The sequence below is a fragment of the Clarias gariepinus genome, chromosome 1, assembly GCF_024256425.1.
Source record: "Clarias gariepinus isolate MV-2021 ecotype Netherlands chromosome 1, CGAR_prim_01v2, whole genome shotgun sequence".
NCBI lineage: Eukaryota > Metazoa > Chordata > Actinopteri > Siluriformes > Clariidae > Clarias > Clarias gariepinus.
In genome coordinates, this window is record NC_071100.1 from 36,234,058 (window position 1) to 36,251,611 (window position 17,554).

A 17,554-nucleotide genomic window follows, 5' to 3' on the forward strand; every position below is an offset into this window, starting at 1 on the left:
GAGATAGTGGTCTACATGCACTAACTGAATCTGGTGAAGATCCTCTATTGTCTAAATCAAAGACCATAGATTCAGGTGACATAGGTCTATACTCTATTTCAGAGTCGGGGCTAAGAGGTCTAGCTTTAAATTCTGGTTGTACTGAGTCAGGTGATTCTGGCCTTTCCTCAGCACCAAACATGTCTCCACAAATTAATTCAAGTTCATCTGAATTGGAGCATACTGATTCAGGTGAACATGATCTATACCCAGAACCTGGCAAACTACTCTCAGGAAAAAATGGTCTGAACTGCTTTATAGGTGAGTCAGGTGATAATGGTCTATTCTCATCTACTGATTTCATGGAATCAGGTGATGATGTCCTAGAAACTGTCACATCAACAATGTTTAACTCATAATCATCTTCATCATAATTTTCATCTAAAGCCACTGACTCAGGAGAGGACGGTCTATGTCCTGTTACTAAAACTAAATCAACCAGCATTGTTGAGAATTGGGGTACTGGTGAATCTGGAGATAGTGGTCTACATTCACTAACTGAATCTGGTGAAGATCCTCTATTGTCTAAATCAAAGACCATAGATTCAGGTGACATAGGTCTATACTCTATTTCAGAGTCGGGGCTAAGAGGTCTAGCTTTAAATTCTGGTTGTACTGAGTCAGGTGATTCTGGCCTTTCCTCAGCACCAAACATGTCTCCACAAATTAATTCAAGTTCATCTGAATTGGAGCATACTGATTCAGGTGAACATGATCTATACCCAGAACCTGGCAAACTACTCTCAGGAAAAAATGGTCTGAACTGCTGTATAGGTGAGTCAGGTGATAATGGTCTATTCTCATCTACTGATTTCATGGAATCAGGTGATGATGTCCTAGAAACTGTCACATCAACAATGTTTAACTCATAATCATCTTCATCATAATTTTCATCTAAAGCCACAGACTCAGGAGAGGACGGTCTATGTCCTGTTACTAAAACTAAATCAACCAGCATTGTTGAGAATTGGGGTACTGGTGAATCTGGAGATAGTGGTCTACATGCACTAACTGAATCTGGTGAAGATCCTCTATTGTCTAAATCAAAGACCATAGATTCAGGTGACATAGGTCTATACTCTATTTCAGAGTCGGGGCTAAGAGGTCTAGCTTTAAATTCTGGTTGAACTGAGACAGGTGATTCTGGCCTTTCCTCAGCACCAAACATGTTTCCACAAATTAATTCAAGTTCATCTGAATTGGAGCATACTGATTCAGGTGAACATGATCTATACCCAGAACCTGGCAAACTACTCTCAGGAAAAAATGGTCTGAACTGCTGTATAGGTGAGTCAGGTGATAATGATCTATTCTCATCTACTGATTTCATGGAATCAGGTGATGATGCCCTAGAACCTGCCATAGTTACAACATTTAACTCATAATCATCATCTTCATCATAATTTTCATCTAAAGCCACTGACTCTGGAGAAAATGGTCTATGTTCTGTTACTAAAACTAAATTAACCAGCATCGTTGAGAACTGGGGTATTGGTGAATCTGGAGACAGGGGTCCACAGGCAGTAAGAGAATCTGGTGAAGATCCTCTATTTTCTAAATCAAAGACCATAGATTCAGGTGACATAGGCCTGTACTCTGATATAGAGTCAGGGCTAAAGGGTCTAGCTTCAAATTCTGATTGAAATGAGTCAGGTGATTCTGGCCTTTGATTGATATCAAACGGTTTTTCAGAAAATAATTCATTTTCAACTGAATTAGAATATATTGATTCAGGTGAACAAGACCTATATCCCAAACATGGAAGTGCATCCTCAGTAAATAAAGATCTAAAATCTGGTACAGGTGAATCCAGGGGTAAACATTCACTATCACCTGATGATGCTACTGACTGAGATAGGGTTTCACAGTCAAAACTTAAGGAATTCAAAACATCTACTTCATAATTTGAACCTGATGCCATCGATTCAAGTGAGGATGATCTAAATTGTGATGCTGAAACTGGCTCAAAGAACATTCTTGAATATTGGGGTATTGGTGACTCTGGAGTTAGTGGTCTGCATGCATGAACTGAATCTGGTGAAGAACCTCTATTGTCTAAATCTAAAATCATAACTTCAGGTGACATAGGCCTGTACTCTGAGATGGAGTCGGGGCTTAGGTGTCTAGATGCAAATTTTAGCTGAACTGACTCAGGTGACTCTGGCCTTTGCTCAACAACAACAAGGTCTCCAGGAAATGATTCAATATCTTCTGAATTAGATTCCATTGATTCAGGTGAACATGATCTATATCTAAAACATGGAAGTGTACACTCAGGAAACAAAGATCTAAAATCTGGCAGAGGTGAATCTGGAAGTAAACATTTGTTATCACCTAATGATGCTAGAGATTGAGGTGAGGGTTCACAATCAGAATTTATAGAACCTAAAATATCTAATTCATAATCTGAACCTGACGCCAAAGATTCAAGTGAGGATGATCTACATTGTGATACTGGAACTAGCTCAAAGAACATTGCTGAGTACAGTGGTATTGGTGAATCCGGAGATAGTGGTCCATATGCATGAACTGAATCTGGTGAAGAGCCTCTATCATCTAAATCTAAAATGAAAACTTCAGGTGACATAGGCCTGTAACCTGAAATGGAGTCAGGACTAAGGGGTCGAGATTCAAATTCTAGCTGAACTGAGTCAGGTGATTCTGGCCTTTGCTCAACATCAACAAGGTCTTCAACAAATGATTTTATTTCCTCTAAATTAGAACATACTGATACAGGTGAACATGATCTATACCCAAAAACTGGCAAACTACTCTCAGGAAAAAATGATACAAACTGCTGAATAGGTGAGTCAGGTGATAATGGCCTGTTCTCATCTACTGATTTTGTGGAATTAGGTGATGATGCCCTAGAACCTGCCATAGTAACAACATTAAACTCATAATCATCATATTCATCATAATTTGCATCTAAATCCACTGATTCAGGAGAGGACGGTCTATGTCCTATTACTGGCATTAACTCACAGAACATTTCTGAGTACTGTGGTACTGGGAAATCAGGAGATAGTGGTCTACATGCATTAACTGAATCTGGCGAAGATCCTCTGACGTCTAAATCTAAAATCATATTTTCAGGTGACATAGGCCTGTACTCTGATAAAGAGTCAGGGCTGAGAAGTCTATCTTCAAATTCTGATTGAAATGATTCTGGTGACTCTGGGCGTTGCATGACATCAAACATGTTTTCAGGAAAGGACTCACTTTCTATTGAATTAGAATGCATTGATTCAGGTGAGCATGATCTATATCTAAAACATGGAAGTAAACACTCAGGAAACAAAGATCTAAAATCTGGCACAGGTGAATCTGGAAGTAAACATTCGTTATCACTTAATGATACTACAGATCGAGGTGGAGGTCCACAATCAGAATTTATGGAACCTAAAATATCTAATTCATATTCTAAACCTGATGCCAAAGATTCAAGCGAGGATGATCTACATTTTGTTACTGGAACTAAGCCAAAGAACATTGCTGAGTACTGTGGTATTGGTGAATCTGGAGATAGTGGTCTGCATCCATCGACTGAATCTGGTGAAGATCCTCTAATGTCTAAATCTAATACCACAAATTCAGGTGACATAGGCCTGTACTCCGGGATGGAGTCAGGACTAAGGGGTCGAGATTCAAATTCTGATTGAAATGACTCAGGTGACTCTGGCCTTTGCTCAACATCAAAAAGGTCTCCAGAAAAGAATTCAAGTTCCTCTAAATTAGAACATACAGATTCAGGTGAACATGATCTATACCCAGAAACTGGCAAACTACACTCTGAAATAAATGGTCTGAACTGCTGTATGGGCGAGTCAGGTGATAATGGTCTATTCTCATCTACTGATTTCATGGAATCAGGTAATGATGCCCTAGAAACCGCCACAGCAACAATGTTTAACTCATAATCATCTTCTTCTCCATAATTTGTATATAAAGTCACTGACTCCGGAGAGGAAGGTCTATGTCCTTTCACTGGCATTATGTCACAGAACAATCCTGAGTACTGTGGTACTGGTGAATCAGGACATAGTGGTTCTCGTGAATCAGGAGAATCTGGTGAAGATCCTCTAATGTCTGATGCCAAAATGATAGATTCTGGGGACATGGGTCTGTACTCTGGAATTGAGTCAGGGCTAAGGGGCCTAGCTTCTAATTTTAATTGAAATGAGTCAGGTGATTCTAACTGTTGCTGGAGATTTAGCATGTCTCCAGCAAGTGCTTTATTTTCTATTGAATTAGAACATACTGATTCAGGTGCTTGTGATCTATATCCAGAAACTGGGAAACTACTCTTAGGAAAAAAAGAATCAGGTGATAATGGTGCACTTATATCTGTCCTCATGCTGTATTCAAAAAAACGACCGTACGGGCAGAATGTTTTACCTTTGTACTGGGGATCATAAACTTTACTCATGAGATTATGAGTTTCGGTCTTAGTGGCTATACAGGTATCTACACTGTCCTTGGATGTTTTAGGACTGAATTGGTCTTGAATTTGCGCAGTTACACTAGTCCTAGCTTCTGACAACACAATACTTATGGCTCCATGATTGGACGCAGAGTCACATGTATCTGTGATTAAGGTTTGAGCATCTGTTCCTTTTATTGGCACACTTGATTTATATTCTTTGGGATTACTTAGTTCATGTGTCAAAGTAGATTCAACCTGTTTAGGTGAGGCATCCCCATCTTGTGTTGAATTTTCCGATAGCTTTTTTATCTTTCGACATTTTTTGGGAGATACCAGAGCAGATAGATTTAAATGTTCATTGGATGTGAACTCCTTTTCAGATTCCATATCTACTGTCTGTTTGTTCAAATGTTTGGTTGCATCAGGAAGTAGTAGACCTTGTGGATCACATGTACTTGAGGAATTATCAATTTCTAAAATCTTATCATCATTGTGGCTTTGCAACAATGTAGGTTTGGCTTCAGATATAGTAATTTTTGCTAATTCTACCTGAAATGAAGATATTTCATGTACAATAAGTGAGACATCATAATCCACCCCTTTCTTTCTATATTCAGGAGATATAAAATCTTGTGAAAGTCCAGGAATATTAAGTGATGATACAGAATCTGGTGAAGATGGTCGATTCTCAAACTGGATTTCTGTGGGCGAAATCACATTGTGCTCTGTGTCTGAAAGATCTGACTCAACTGATTCAGAGTGATATCCTAAAGATGTATGAAATTCACAAACTGGTAGTGAAAAACTCGGTACTGGGGAATCAGATGAAAGAGGTATGTGATCATTAACAGATGAAAATGAATCAGGTGACAAAGGTCGATATTCCTCTGAAAATACTATTGGAAAAAAAAGCTCACATTCTTTGTCTGAAAGATCAGATTTTGGTGATACAGATCTGTGTTCGTTTACAGGCATGATTTCATATACATTTTGAACAAAGCTGGGAAGAGGTGAATCAGGGGAAAGGCATTTCCGTTCACTGACCGATAATGCTGATTCAGGAGAGGACGGACGAGCTTCAAACAGCCATTCTGATGACAATTCACACCCTAAATCTGAAATCTCAGATTGAGATGATGATATCGATCCTTTCACTTGTGTAAAGTAGTCACATACGTCTGGTGTAAAACTGGGTATTGGCGAATCGCAAGAAAGTGACCTATACTCATTCAACGATACTGTTGATCTGGGGCTAGATATTCTATCCACAAAGATATCAAAAGTCAAAAGATCATGCTCAGAGTCAAGAGTATCAGGGAATACTTCACTGTCTAACCTGTCAATGGTAAAGGACTCAGCACCCATAGATCCATTTGATTCAGGTGTAAATGATCTACATTCATTCCACGATCCTGGTGAAATTGGTCTATCAATTTCATCATTAACCATTAAAAAAGATCTTGTGTTTGACTCATTAAAGTCAAAAGAGTACAGCTGATCAGAGTCCACATGCACATGCAGGGAAAATTCTGGTCTTGTGTATTCCCAGACTGGTGGTAAAGGTGACTGTGGTCTAAAATCCGGTATGGGAGAATCAGGAGAGAGTAGTTTCTGTTCGGTACCTGATGCTACAGATTCTGGTGAACATACTCTTAATTCATCTATCAGTGTACATGAGTCTAGAGAGCCTGATCTGTACTGAACTGGAATTGGTGAGTCTGGTGGTAGTAAAATGGTAGACTCGGGTGATAAGGATCTATATTCATGCAAAGACATTTCCAAGTCAACTTCATATTCAGATACAGAAACTGGTGATGATGATCTACACTCAGTTGAAGACATTAAATCTTTATCGTCTGAAACACTAGAATATTTTGTCCCGTCCGGGGAATTTGTTGCTTTAAGCATAGACTCTGGTGTGTGTACTGTATTGAACTTTAGAGCTTCTGACCCATCCATGATACGATTTGATAAAGAATTTGTCTGTCCAGCTGCTGAGTCGAGTGACATCTGAGCAAGTGTAGAATCAACATTATTTGCTGCAATTTCACCCTCATGCCAAGGTAGCAGATGTTTTGGGGGTGAACTACAAGATGACTTAATGTTTTGCAGTTGCTCCTTCGTGGAAATGTTTTTGTCAGTTGTTTCTGAGGATACGAAAACAACCTGATCAACAGTTAAGGCCTCTGCAGCATCCAGTTTGTTCACAATAAAGTCTTTGTGTTCAGATGATTCAAAACTCTCTGTAATTATTTTAATATCTTTGCCAAGAGCCTTAGCCAAAACATACTCTTCACCGAAAAGAGCTCTGTAGAATTTATCCGAAATCTCTTCGACATGCTTCTTTATGTACTCATCACTTGACTTTTGGTTACTTGGCAGTTCACACACAGGCGTTTCCTCAGCTTTTAGGATTGGTATTTCCATCTCATCATATGTGTTTTCTGGTATTGAGGAAGCTAGTGTGACTTTGTCACGAGTCGTTTCGTTTGGTGGCTGAAAGAATGGAAGTGACATAGGAGACGCACAATGGGAAACATAATCCTCAGGGACTTGTTTTAGCTCCAAAAAGAGCTCACTGAAATCTGCCTCACTGTGCTCAGACTCCATCAAGGTCTCTTCAAAATCTGTCATTATTATTTCTTTTTGCTTTGGTCTGCAGACTTTGGGAGATTCAGTTGATGAAATGCCCTTTCCAATGTATGTATGAATAGGAATGTGCTCGGGTTGACCCCCTGCTGCACCTAACTCTTGCAAAGCCTCATCATGATTGGGATTTAACTGCTGAGGTGACATTTTTGATGGTAGTTTGGAAAGACCTTTCTCTTTGTAAACGTGGCTATAGTGGTGAGACTGGAGTTTCCATGGTGCAGTTTTGTAGAGGGTAAAGAAAGGACTTACTCTTTTGATAGTGCCAGGGAACTGTTGTCTTAGACCAATCATGTCAAAACCAGACAGTGTTGAGCCTTCAGCCACCCTATAAATAAAGATTATTAATAATTAAATAAAGTAATTTTAAAGCTATTGGTTTGATGAAATAATTAGGCTTTTAAAAAAAAATAAAATAAAAAAGACTCACTCCTCATCTTGATCTATGTGCAGCTGTGACTTCTCTTTCTGGGTATCGAGTGAAGATACACTAGAAGAAAGATCTTCGACAGATACTAATGGAGGTTGACTTCCAGACTTTGGCATTCTTGTAGTGAGCTCTGTGTGGCGGACTGGCCTAGGGCTGTCAATGTCCTCTTGAAGAGCTGAGAAACCTGGTGGGGAAATTACAGTGTTATAATTCTGTTTTTAAAAGGCAAAACATTGCACTATTGCAGTGTCAATTATATTTGCCTAATTTTATATATTTTTTTAATTAAATATATAATTTTTAAATTTGTCAAAGTGGATATTATGGTTACCGTCACTGTGGTCAAGTGATATAGACTGCTCCATTTCTGCATAGGTATGTGATGAGTGGTCCTGAGTGGACTGTACAATCTTAGCTTTGATAAGATGTACAATGTCCATACGGTTAATCTTCGTGAGCTTTGAGATCAAAATGCTTTCTGTGGACAATTTGAAAGCGTGTAACACATTTAAATATGCCTTTTGTTTTTAATTCTTCAATTAAAAAAAGATTTCAGCTTTGGGCTAAAAAACTATATCTGAGTCTGATCCCAAATGTCTATGAACTATATTATTCACTTTTTGGACATATCTTGCATTGACTATTCATAAGTCATTCGTGTGGAAATTTTTACATACAGTTTAACATTATCAGTTTCCATTTTTGGACAAAAAAAATGATATTCGTTGTAACAAATTGTTATTTACTTTTAAGAAGTTATTAACAATCCTACCAGTAGCATTTGTCCCCTCTCTTTTTGTCCATAGTCTTATGAGTGCATGACTTTGGTCTTGTAATGAGTTTGGATTCTCTACTCTTATCTGATTGACCTGCTCTTCATCAATTTCAAGTTCACGAGCCAGCTCTAGATGAAAGAAAGAAAGCACAGCAATATTTGAAAGAAAAGACAGTACGGAAATTACTGATGCCAGAGTTCATTTTAAATTGTATATATAGTATTTATGACAAAGCCAGCCAACCCAGCTAACTATTCATATCATATGCAAGATTGTTGAAAGCAAGTATTTAACAGGAGAGCACACAGTATAATGTGGGATTTAAAAGAAAAACTGCGAGAGGTACAAGGGAGGTTTGGTCCATGAATCGTTCTGTTAATGTTCTTGTTTTATCACCTAATGTTGTTGTTGGTCTTTCGGTTGTTTCCGTCGAAGGGTCACCACAGCCTACTGTACCATCAATTAGCATAGCAACTTGGCACAGGTTTAATGCCAGGTGCCCTTTGACACAACCCTCCTATTTTATCCAAGCTCGGGACCGGCACTGGATAATATGGGGTATGGTAACCCACCAACGGCAGGGCTTAAACATAGGTCCTTAGATCCCTAAACCAACAACCTAAAGCTTTAGCCGGATGAGCTACTGCTTGCCTTGTGTTAGCACCTAATACCAATGTAGATTACCTGTCCAGCTGAAACCAAGATGATCAGCCATTACAGCCAATCGTCCTTCCTTTCTGTCAAGCTCATCCTGTGGATCCGCTGAAAATGCCATGGTCAAGACACATAAAATGCCATCACAAAAACACATACTACAAAAACTAAGAAAAAATTGTCCCTATAATAGTGAATAGAAGCAGACACAAAAAAGATCATATTCACTACTAATGGAGACAGAATGTAAATGAAATACAGGTAGGTGACAAATGAAAAGAAAAAAAACTGCTGAAAAATATTGAGGCACTGCAAGTTGCCAAAATAACATTAACATGAATTGACACAAGTGTCTGGTACAGTACTGGAGGTATAGAGCAGCACTTTCTGAAAGATTACTGCTTAGTTGGTCTTTTTATGATGGAGGTGTACAGCACTGTCTAACTGCTGGGTTCAGGTCTGGTGGCTACAAATACTAAGGAATAATATTTACATACTTTTAAAACATTCAGTAAGACTTTGTGCCATTGCAGATTGGGCGTGGCCATCCTGAAAGGGTTTACACTCATCTCATCCCACTCTTAACTTAAAGATGTCAAGTGGATACAAACCATGCTAACAAAATATCTCTCACAGACTGACAGAATTTTTTCTTTAATTTGTCACCCATCTGTACATAATCACTGGCTTTCTCTTGCCTTTAAACTACGTTTACTATTTGTTTTTAAATCTGCCATGTTTGAGTTCTAACCAAAAATCATCAAACACTTAAATAGCATTTCAGATGTTTATCATAATTAGCTAGATTAGCTGTGATTAATAAAGATTTCCAATAAACATTTTAATGTCACACACATTCTCTGTAAAAAATTTTTTTTCCTATTTTATTTTGGGGCATACTATGAGCTAGGATGCACTGTAGATAATTTCATGAGATATAGTAATTTGCCAGTAAACTTAGGGAAATATAAAAAGGGGAAAACATCATTCCATATGCATATCTATAAAGATCTAGATGTATGGCAGTAGCCATTTTAGCATGCTCTGGAAACTAATTCTTTAATTAAAAAAAAAAAAGCATGTACAAAACCAATTAATAAAATAATTCCTATCAATACTGTAACACATAGAGGTAAAGGAGACAGACACAAACACAATTCAAACGTCACAAAAGCACCAGAAAGAGTTGAAGGTTTAGCTACAAGACAGAGAGGCAGCACCTTCATTGCTAACGTGCTGAGGCAGATGAGAGAGATAGAATGGGCCCCTTATGTTGGGGATACCTTGACTTTGGGCTTGGGCTTTATCAGCAGGAATTCTTTCCATCTGCGTCTCAACAGGGTCGTCCCATCGAGGCCTAATGACCAATGGGTCCTCAGGAAGAGGCATCTGCATGTCAGGATAGGGCTCACTTTCTATTACTGAGACATCTATGGTGCTGCTTTCATCGTCCGACATGGCAGCTGCCTCCTCTTTCTCTTTTTCTGCTTGGGCCAACCTCTCCACTAGCTTAGCTGCCTCATCACTAATCTCCTCAAAAAAATCAATCGACTTCTTGCGGCTGTCAGATGGCTGATCTTTTTTGCCAGGTGTAGTGGTATGGGTTGGTTGACCAGGCTTTCCCCTGACAGGTAGCTTCGATGGCAATGTCTTATATTTGCTGGGCAACTCAGTACCTGCTGGATGGCCATGGTCCTTTTTTGTTGGTTTCTTTGTAGAATCACTTTCACAGAAGCTCTTGGCTTTGATAGACCGTGTCACTCTGGAGCCTACAGAGGGACCTGTGTCTGTCTCAGATTTTCTCCTTGTTACAGGTTTTACAGGTAATTTAGACTTTTTCTCCTTAGGAGATTTCACTGGTAAATCATGAGAAATAGATTTTATAGGGATTCTTGATTTTGGCTTCTCCTCCTCCTTAGAGATGGAGGCTTTTTTCTGAGTGGATACAGAATTACCTTTAGAGCCAGGCTTTGTTTTTGACTTTGATATCACTTTGGAAGTTTGGGATTTCTTTTCTGGGGCTTTGGGTACTTCTATCACTGAGTGTTCTTCCTCTGGTGAGGAATCTGAGGACTCTTGGTCCTGCTGGGAATAAACTGGCCTGGTTACTGTTGACACTGCTGTCAGGACATCAGTTATGATAATGTCTGAAGAACCAAGATCAGTCCCTGAAGGACTACCTTCAGCTGACGTGTGTGATTTTATTTCTACAGCTTCTTTTGCAATGTTGTTTTTACTAGTTTTGGGTGAAGCAGAAATAGCCAATTTATTGGGGATTGCTGACTGTAAGGCATCTGACTTAGAAGTTATACATGACTGATCATCCTCAGGTGTGGAGTGAAGCGATATGTCGTTAGCCTCTTTTAAAGGCATTTCTGCATCTTCTGGTTTAATCTGCTCAGTGAGGTTTATGGCAACCTCTCTTTCTGCTCTAGTGACTTCTGCACCAGGTTCATCCTCTATAAGTGCCTCTTCAATTGGTTGCTCTCCTATTTGAAAATACGCAAAGCCTTCCTCCTCATATCCCCGTTTAGTCATGTCTATTGCTCCGCTTCTAGTCATTTCAAATAGTTTACCCTCTTGAAAAAGGAAAGGATTTTGTTCACTTGTTGGTGTGCCTTCTTCAGTGGGTGTCCTCCCTGGTGTAGTGTCTGGAGTTGCACCTTGGGACTGTCGATCTACTGCCAGACCCAAAATCTTTTGCTCCTCTTCTTTGACTCTTGCTGCAAAGGCTTCATCATCTTCCCGCATAGTGTTCCAGTTGTCTGCCAGTGTTTTTGCAGTTACCCCTCTAGACTTTGTTTTGGGAAGTTCTTTCTCTAAATCATCTTCAGTGTCTTCATAAATACATATTTCTGGTTTAAATGTTTCTCCGACTTGCCCAATAATACTGGGCAACAAATCAGTTTTTTCTTTTATACCATCCCTGTTTAAACCTAGATCAGCCGTTTCTGCAGGCCTCATTTGGTCACCTTTATCATCATCTGTTACATTGTGTTCTATCTGATTTTGTGATTTGTTATAAACTCCCTGACACTCTGTTGTAATTTTCTGCTTTCCACCCTTATCATCATTTTTGCTTTCCATTGATTTGATCTGGCTTGCATCTTTTATTTCAGAAGCTACACTGAACATTGTTTCATTGCTTAACAATTGTCTGTTGTTCTGTTCTAATTCTTTTAAGCTAAGTGACTGCAATTCTGTCTGTAGAGAGATCTGATGGACTTTTGCTGAATGTATTTCTGAGACAGACTGAGGTCCCTCCATTGCTGATTCATCTGTTGATGCTGCAGTGTGGGCCATGTCCTCAGATGTTTGAGGGATCTCATGCACACCTGCTGGAAAAGGAGAGGGAGGTTGTACTTTAATAGTAGGTTCAACAGATTGTGCTACCTCTGACCCTTGTTTTGTCTCAGTAGGGCCAAAGCCTTCCAATGAGGTTGTTTCTACTTTGGATTCAGGCCCAATCAATATGATGCTTTCATGCCCTCTTTCAGACTCATTCACTGTCTGAGAGGAGATATTTTTGCTATTGCCCTTTCTGTCTTTTTCATCCTGCTCCATCTCATCAAATGTTTTTATTTTGGCAGCCATTTTAAACATCTCTTTCTCAGGAGTGAATTTCCTCTGGGTCATGACACACTCCAACACATTTCCCTCTGCATCCTCAGGTATGACACATGGATTTAGGAACATGGACAGGACCATAGGGTCTGGGGTTTGGGGATTAAGCTTATAACTTACCTCTTCAGAACTTGGGGTGTCAGGTAAAAAGGGACTCTTACCCGAACTCATCAGCTGGGATGTCTGCTCGAAATTGTCATCGCCGACACTACCCTCCTGGTCTCTGGGGAGTTTATGCAAATTTTCTGGGGGTAACTCAGGAGCTGTGGAGGATGTCGGGTGCCCTGAAGTCACACTGGGTTGCTCTACTGTTGGAGGAAAGGCCATGATGCTTTTTTGTGCTACAGGGCTGCTTTCTAGAGAATCACAGCATGGGGAGTCTTTAGTAGGACTGGGTTCTATTGAGTCTGGGGATTTGTGGGAGGAGTTGTCTTCCATAAGGGGGCTACCTTCTAATGAGTCCTTATGACTAACGGTTGTAGAATCATCAGCTCCTGGACTATTGGTCTCTGAACGATGTCTAAGAGGCAGTACTAAACCACTATAACCCTGTGTGTCAGCCCTTGTAGCCTGCTGGTCAGCTGAGGTTGATAGTTGTTGACCATCTGATGGCTCCTCATCACTCAAAAAACTGTCTATTGTTTCAGAACCCCTTTTGGTTAGTTTTCGAGATTTTGGTGGTTTAGATGACTTCAACATAATGTCCTCATCAACAGAGAATTTTTCATCAACAAATGTAACAGTTTTGCCCGGAGAAGCAGATACAGATTCACTTTTTGAAGGATAATCCATTGCATTTTTCACAGACAAGCATCCAAAAGTTGTTGAAGATATCTGACTATCGGTTGTCTTTGCAGCAATGGAGATAGATAGTGTACTTGTGTCCTGTTTGGCTGTAACTGTTTCTACTTTTGAAATTTTTTCATCTATACATTGACCTGGGCGTTTAGGTGATGATGAAAGGCTTTCAGGACTTGTGTCCAGAGTTTCTGCCATGCCCTCATGTTTGTCACTGTCCTCTGAACTCATGTGGACTTCGCCTTCACCTATGCTGGCACAAGGGGAAACTGCTAGATCTTCAACTTTGTGACTGTCAGAGATTTCTTTAAGTGCATCTGGCCCACTATTAGGTTGGGAATCTCTAGTGTCCATAGACAAATCTTTTGTTACTGGAGTAGCCAAATTGCTTTGGACTGTCGGGTCTGTTGACTGCAAGGCAGTAGTAGTCTCATCTTGGGCTTTTAGAATTTTAGGTCCTTCACACTCAATACTGTCTTCTGGTTTTGCTTTTATATTCGAACTTAAGTCATGAGAATGTTGTATCTCTGTGCTAATCTGATGTTCTTTCGTTTTCTGTGAGTCAACACATTTTATAGCTTCAAGTGACACTTTTTGTCCAAGTGTTAGTGTTTGAGACTGGGACTGTGTGGACAGGGTCTCCTTTATTTGACCTGATTTTGTGTGCTTTGGTACAGAACTTGTTTTATGTTCAAAAAGTCCAGACTTTGCCTTCGAAGGGTCTTGTCCTGTCTGAAAAGCCCTCATGAGTTCTTTTACTGACATGGTTTCTTCGAGTCTCTCAGACTCATTTTTTTGTGATTTTACCGGAGATGATTTTTTAGTGGTTGCTGTTTTTTGTTCTTTAACAACAGGAGATGATTTTTTCCCCGAAAAACCAGGAGAGGATTTGCTGCTAGTCTGCTTGTGGCCTTTTTGTTCCTCCTCCACCTTCTTTTGAAGAGCTTTAACTTTGTCTTTAATTGAGCCAATAGGTGTTTCTTCAACTACTGGTGATACAGGAGATTTTTGGCTTGAGGGGGCATGTAAGAGGCCATCATCTTGATGTGTTTTTTCCGGTTTCTCACTAACAGAACCTGTTTTTAAAGGGGATACATTGCATTCATCACTCTGACCATGAGGCCCTTTTCTTCGAATGGGCTTTTTTACTTCAGCCATAGGTATTTTAGTATCTTTGATCACAGATGGTATAATTTTTTTGCCCCCCTTGCGCAAAACAACTTCAGTGAACTTTTCTTGTAACACATTCTCCTTCACCACAGCTCCAGATGTCACAGGTGCATCAAGCATGTACTCTTTATGGTCTCCCTTTTGTGTCTGTGACCCTCGGCTGCCTCGAGTATCCTTTAGAAGTGCCTCTTGGGTCTCAAAAGCTGCCATCATTTTGGCCTCCTCAATTTCACAGTCTGAAAGAAGAACCCACTCCTCATCCTTTCTATATGGTCGACTTTTTGCTTCTGCTGACTCTTTATCAGCCTTATCTTCATATGTCCCACTCCTTAGAATTTTATTGACTTTCTCCAAATCCTCTTTTACCTTTTCCATTATTTCAAAAGGTTCCCCTGACATCTCCTCCACCCCCTTCTCTAGACTACCCCCATGCATAGAGTTTGACTTCTCAGATGAATCAGTGGTCAGAATGGCAGTCATTTTTATCAGATCTTGTTTCATCTCTGACACCTCAGAAAGTAAATCTGGGCTCGCAAGGGCAGGAGAATCTCGAATCAAGTGACTTTTCAGGATGGATGTCTCTGTAGAAGTTTCAGTATCTTCATCGTCTTCATTTACAAGGAGGACATTTAAGGAGCAAATTAAATAAAACGTTTAAATTATAGGGAACAAAGATTTGAAAAAGAGGTCAGGTTTGGATTGGCACAAAGCTTCAAGGAACAGAATAGAACTGAATGTGGTAAGAGTGAATTAAAGACAGGACAGACAAAGAAATTTACAGGGATGAATAACAACTGCAAAGCAAATTATAGCCAAATCTTATAGACCTTAGGGAAATAAGCAGGAAATAACTTGCTTATCTGAATTCAGCACAAAAGCACATTCACACATTCAAGACAATGGAATAAGCTGAAATAAAATTTTAATAAATAAATATATAAATAAATAAATAAACACAGTGGAGAACCAACACAGATAAACATTTTCTCAAACTTATTACAAAAATTAATTAGGGTGAATAAAAGAAATAACTGTTGTTTTCGAAAACTTTTTAGTTTCCAAAAGAAAGCCAGTGATATAACAAAAGTGTTTTTTTTATGAATAAAGTGAAAGAAGTAATAAATAATTGCTACTTATGTCTGTAAACTAGTAAACCTTAAAAAAAACATAAAAATTATAATAAATAAATAGAATATTAAAATATACAGCTAGAACGAGCAATGAAGAAGGTAATGTTAAGCAAACTGTCAAACTTAAAGATGATTATACTGCTTGCACACATTCCAACAACATTCAAATACACACACATGCACACGCACACACACATGCACACGCGCGCGCACACACACACACACGCGCACGCACGCACACACACTGTAAGTCAAGTTATTTCCATGCAAAGATTATTAACTTCTAATAGGTAAGTACTGTATGTAGTGATTCCAGTCCACATTAGCAATTCAACACTTGTTACATTTTATAGTGAAAATGGATTTTTGTGATCATGACTGCAATAAAGTATGTAATCTATTAAAAGAAAGTAATCATGTGTCTAAATCATTTTATGCAAATGGGTGTAAATTAATTTCATGTACATTCAAGATCTTGTCAGCGTGTTTACTTTCTGTCAACAGCATACTGATGTGCAAATACATGCAAATTAATTACTTTAATTACAGTACATAATAATTTGAGAGAGAAACATAGTTGAGGCCAAATGTTTTCATATACCTTGGCTAAAGACATTTAAACGAAATCTTTATTTTCCTGTGTATGAGTTTACTTGATTTTAAATAAACTGATTTTGTTTCAATATAATAGCTAAAACACTGTTTTACGTGTCGTCAGGTTTGTTGGCCAATTGTTTGGAGCAAGTTTTTCTGTTCAGATCACAAATTTTTTGAGATATTATCTGATCTACATTAAGTTAATTGTCCATCAAAGGGAAAAGGCCCTGGCTGTTAAAACAGCAACTATTTAAAGGCTTCTACAGCCTAAAAGTCTTTTACAATTGGTCTCGGCATAGTCATGAGAAAACTATACAGTAAACTTGATATATTTGTGAGTAGCTTATAAAGTTTTGACCCAAGTCTGATAAAGCCAATATGTCTCTAATCAATTACTTACAATAGATAAAACTTATGTAACATGAACTCAGTGAAGTCTACAACATAAATATAGTTGTAATATTTATTATTTCAGTCCAGGTACACGTAGAAATTTGACCTCATTTGTATATATACAAATATATACAAGCAGTATATATAATCTCAAATAAGAGTTATTAGAAAGACTGCAGAAAAAACTAAACTACTTTGCTTTGCAGTTTGTCATAAAACTTGATGGTGGGTGGAAATCTATTTAATGACACATACATCACATTATGGGTTGAATTACATGGTAATTTTAAATCTTTCTCTCTGTAATACCCAAGAACTTAAGAAACTAGGGATGTGGGAAAGCATGTAAACATTTGTGGGGTGTTGGGATTTTAAGCTGAATACATGTGGAGTGCGCTATGACATCACATCTGAAAGTAGTCAACTATTACAGTACTGTACTGTATATACCAAGGAATACTTAAATTGGAGGAAGTTGGTTAATTTTATATCATGGCATGGATCTGAATTTTTATACTGTATATTAACTGTACAATATAAAATATATGTTTATAAACACCTTCTGTCCAGATAAATTTTTTAAAACAGCTCATTCATACAGAATTGTATGACAGACATGATCTACAGTAAGTCTAACCATAAAAATGGTCACATTTTATTACACATTTATAAAAAAAAGAATAAATGAATTCCCTCTCTTAAAATGAAGTAGCTCCCTGATCACCCCTACTTCCCACATCCTTTGATGATGGACCATAATGAAACATGAAACAAAAACTTCAAAACATAAAACAAGTTAAAGATGTGCAGCATTATATTACCATGTGTTATAACTGCCAAATTAGACAAGCCGAAATATGCAGCACAT

The 17,554-nt window shown here is 38.5% G+C and overlaps 1 protein-coding gene across 1 annotated transcript in view; it reads right to left on the minus strand.

Moving 5' to 3' along the window:
- ank2b (ankyrin 2b, neuronal) overlaps positions 1-17,554 on the minus strand; it is a 105,584-nt gene that overhangs the window by 13,468 nt on the left and 74,562 nt on the right. Inside the window, exons 39-44 of the mRNA XM_053497210.1 lie at positions 10,258-15,174; positions 9,005-9,082; positions 8,317-8,448; positions 7,876-8,022; positions 7,545-7,728; positions 7,367-7,442 (exon numbers count right to left, since the gene is read on the minus strand). Of these exons, the coding sequence (XP_053353185.1) occupies positions 7,367-7,442; positions 7,545-7,728; positions 7,876-8,022; positions 8,317-8,448; positions 9,005-9,082; positions 10,258-15,174 (5,534 nt within the window). The remainder of the gene's footprint in view (positions 1-7,366; positions 7,443-7,544; positions 7,729-7,875; positions 8,023-8,316; positions 8,449-9,004; positions 9,083-10,257; positions 15,175-17,554) is intronic.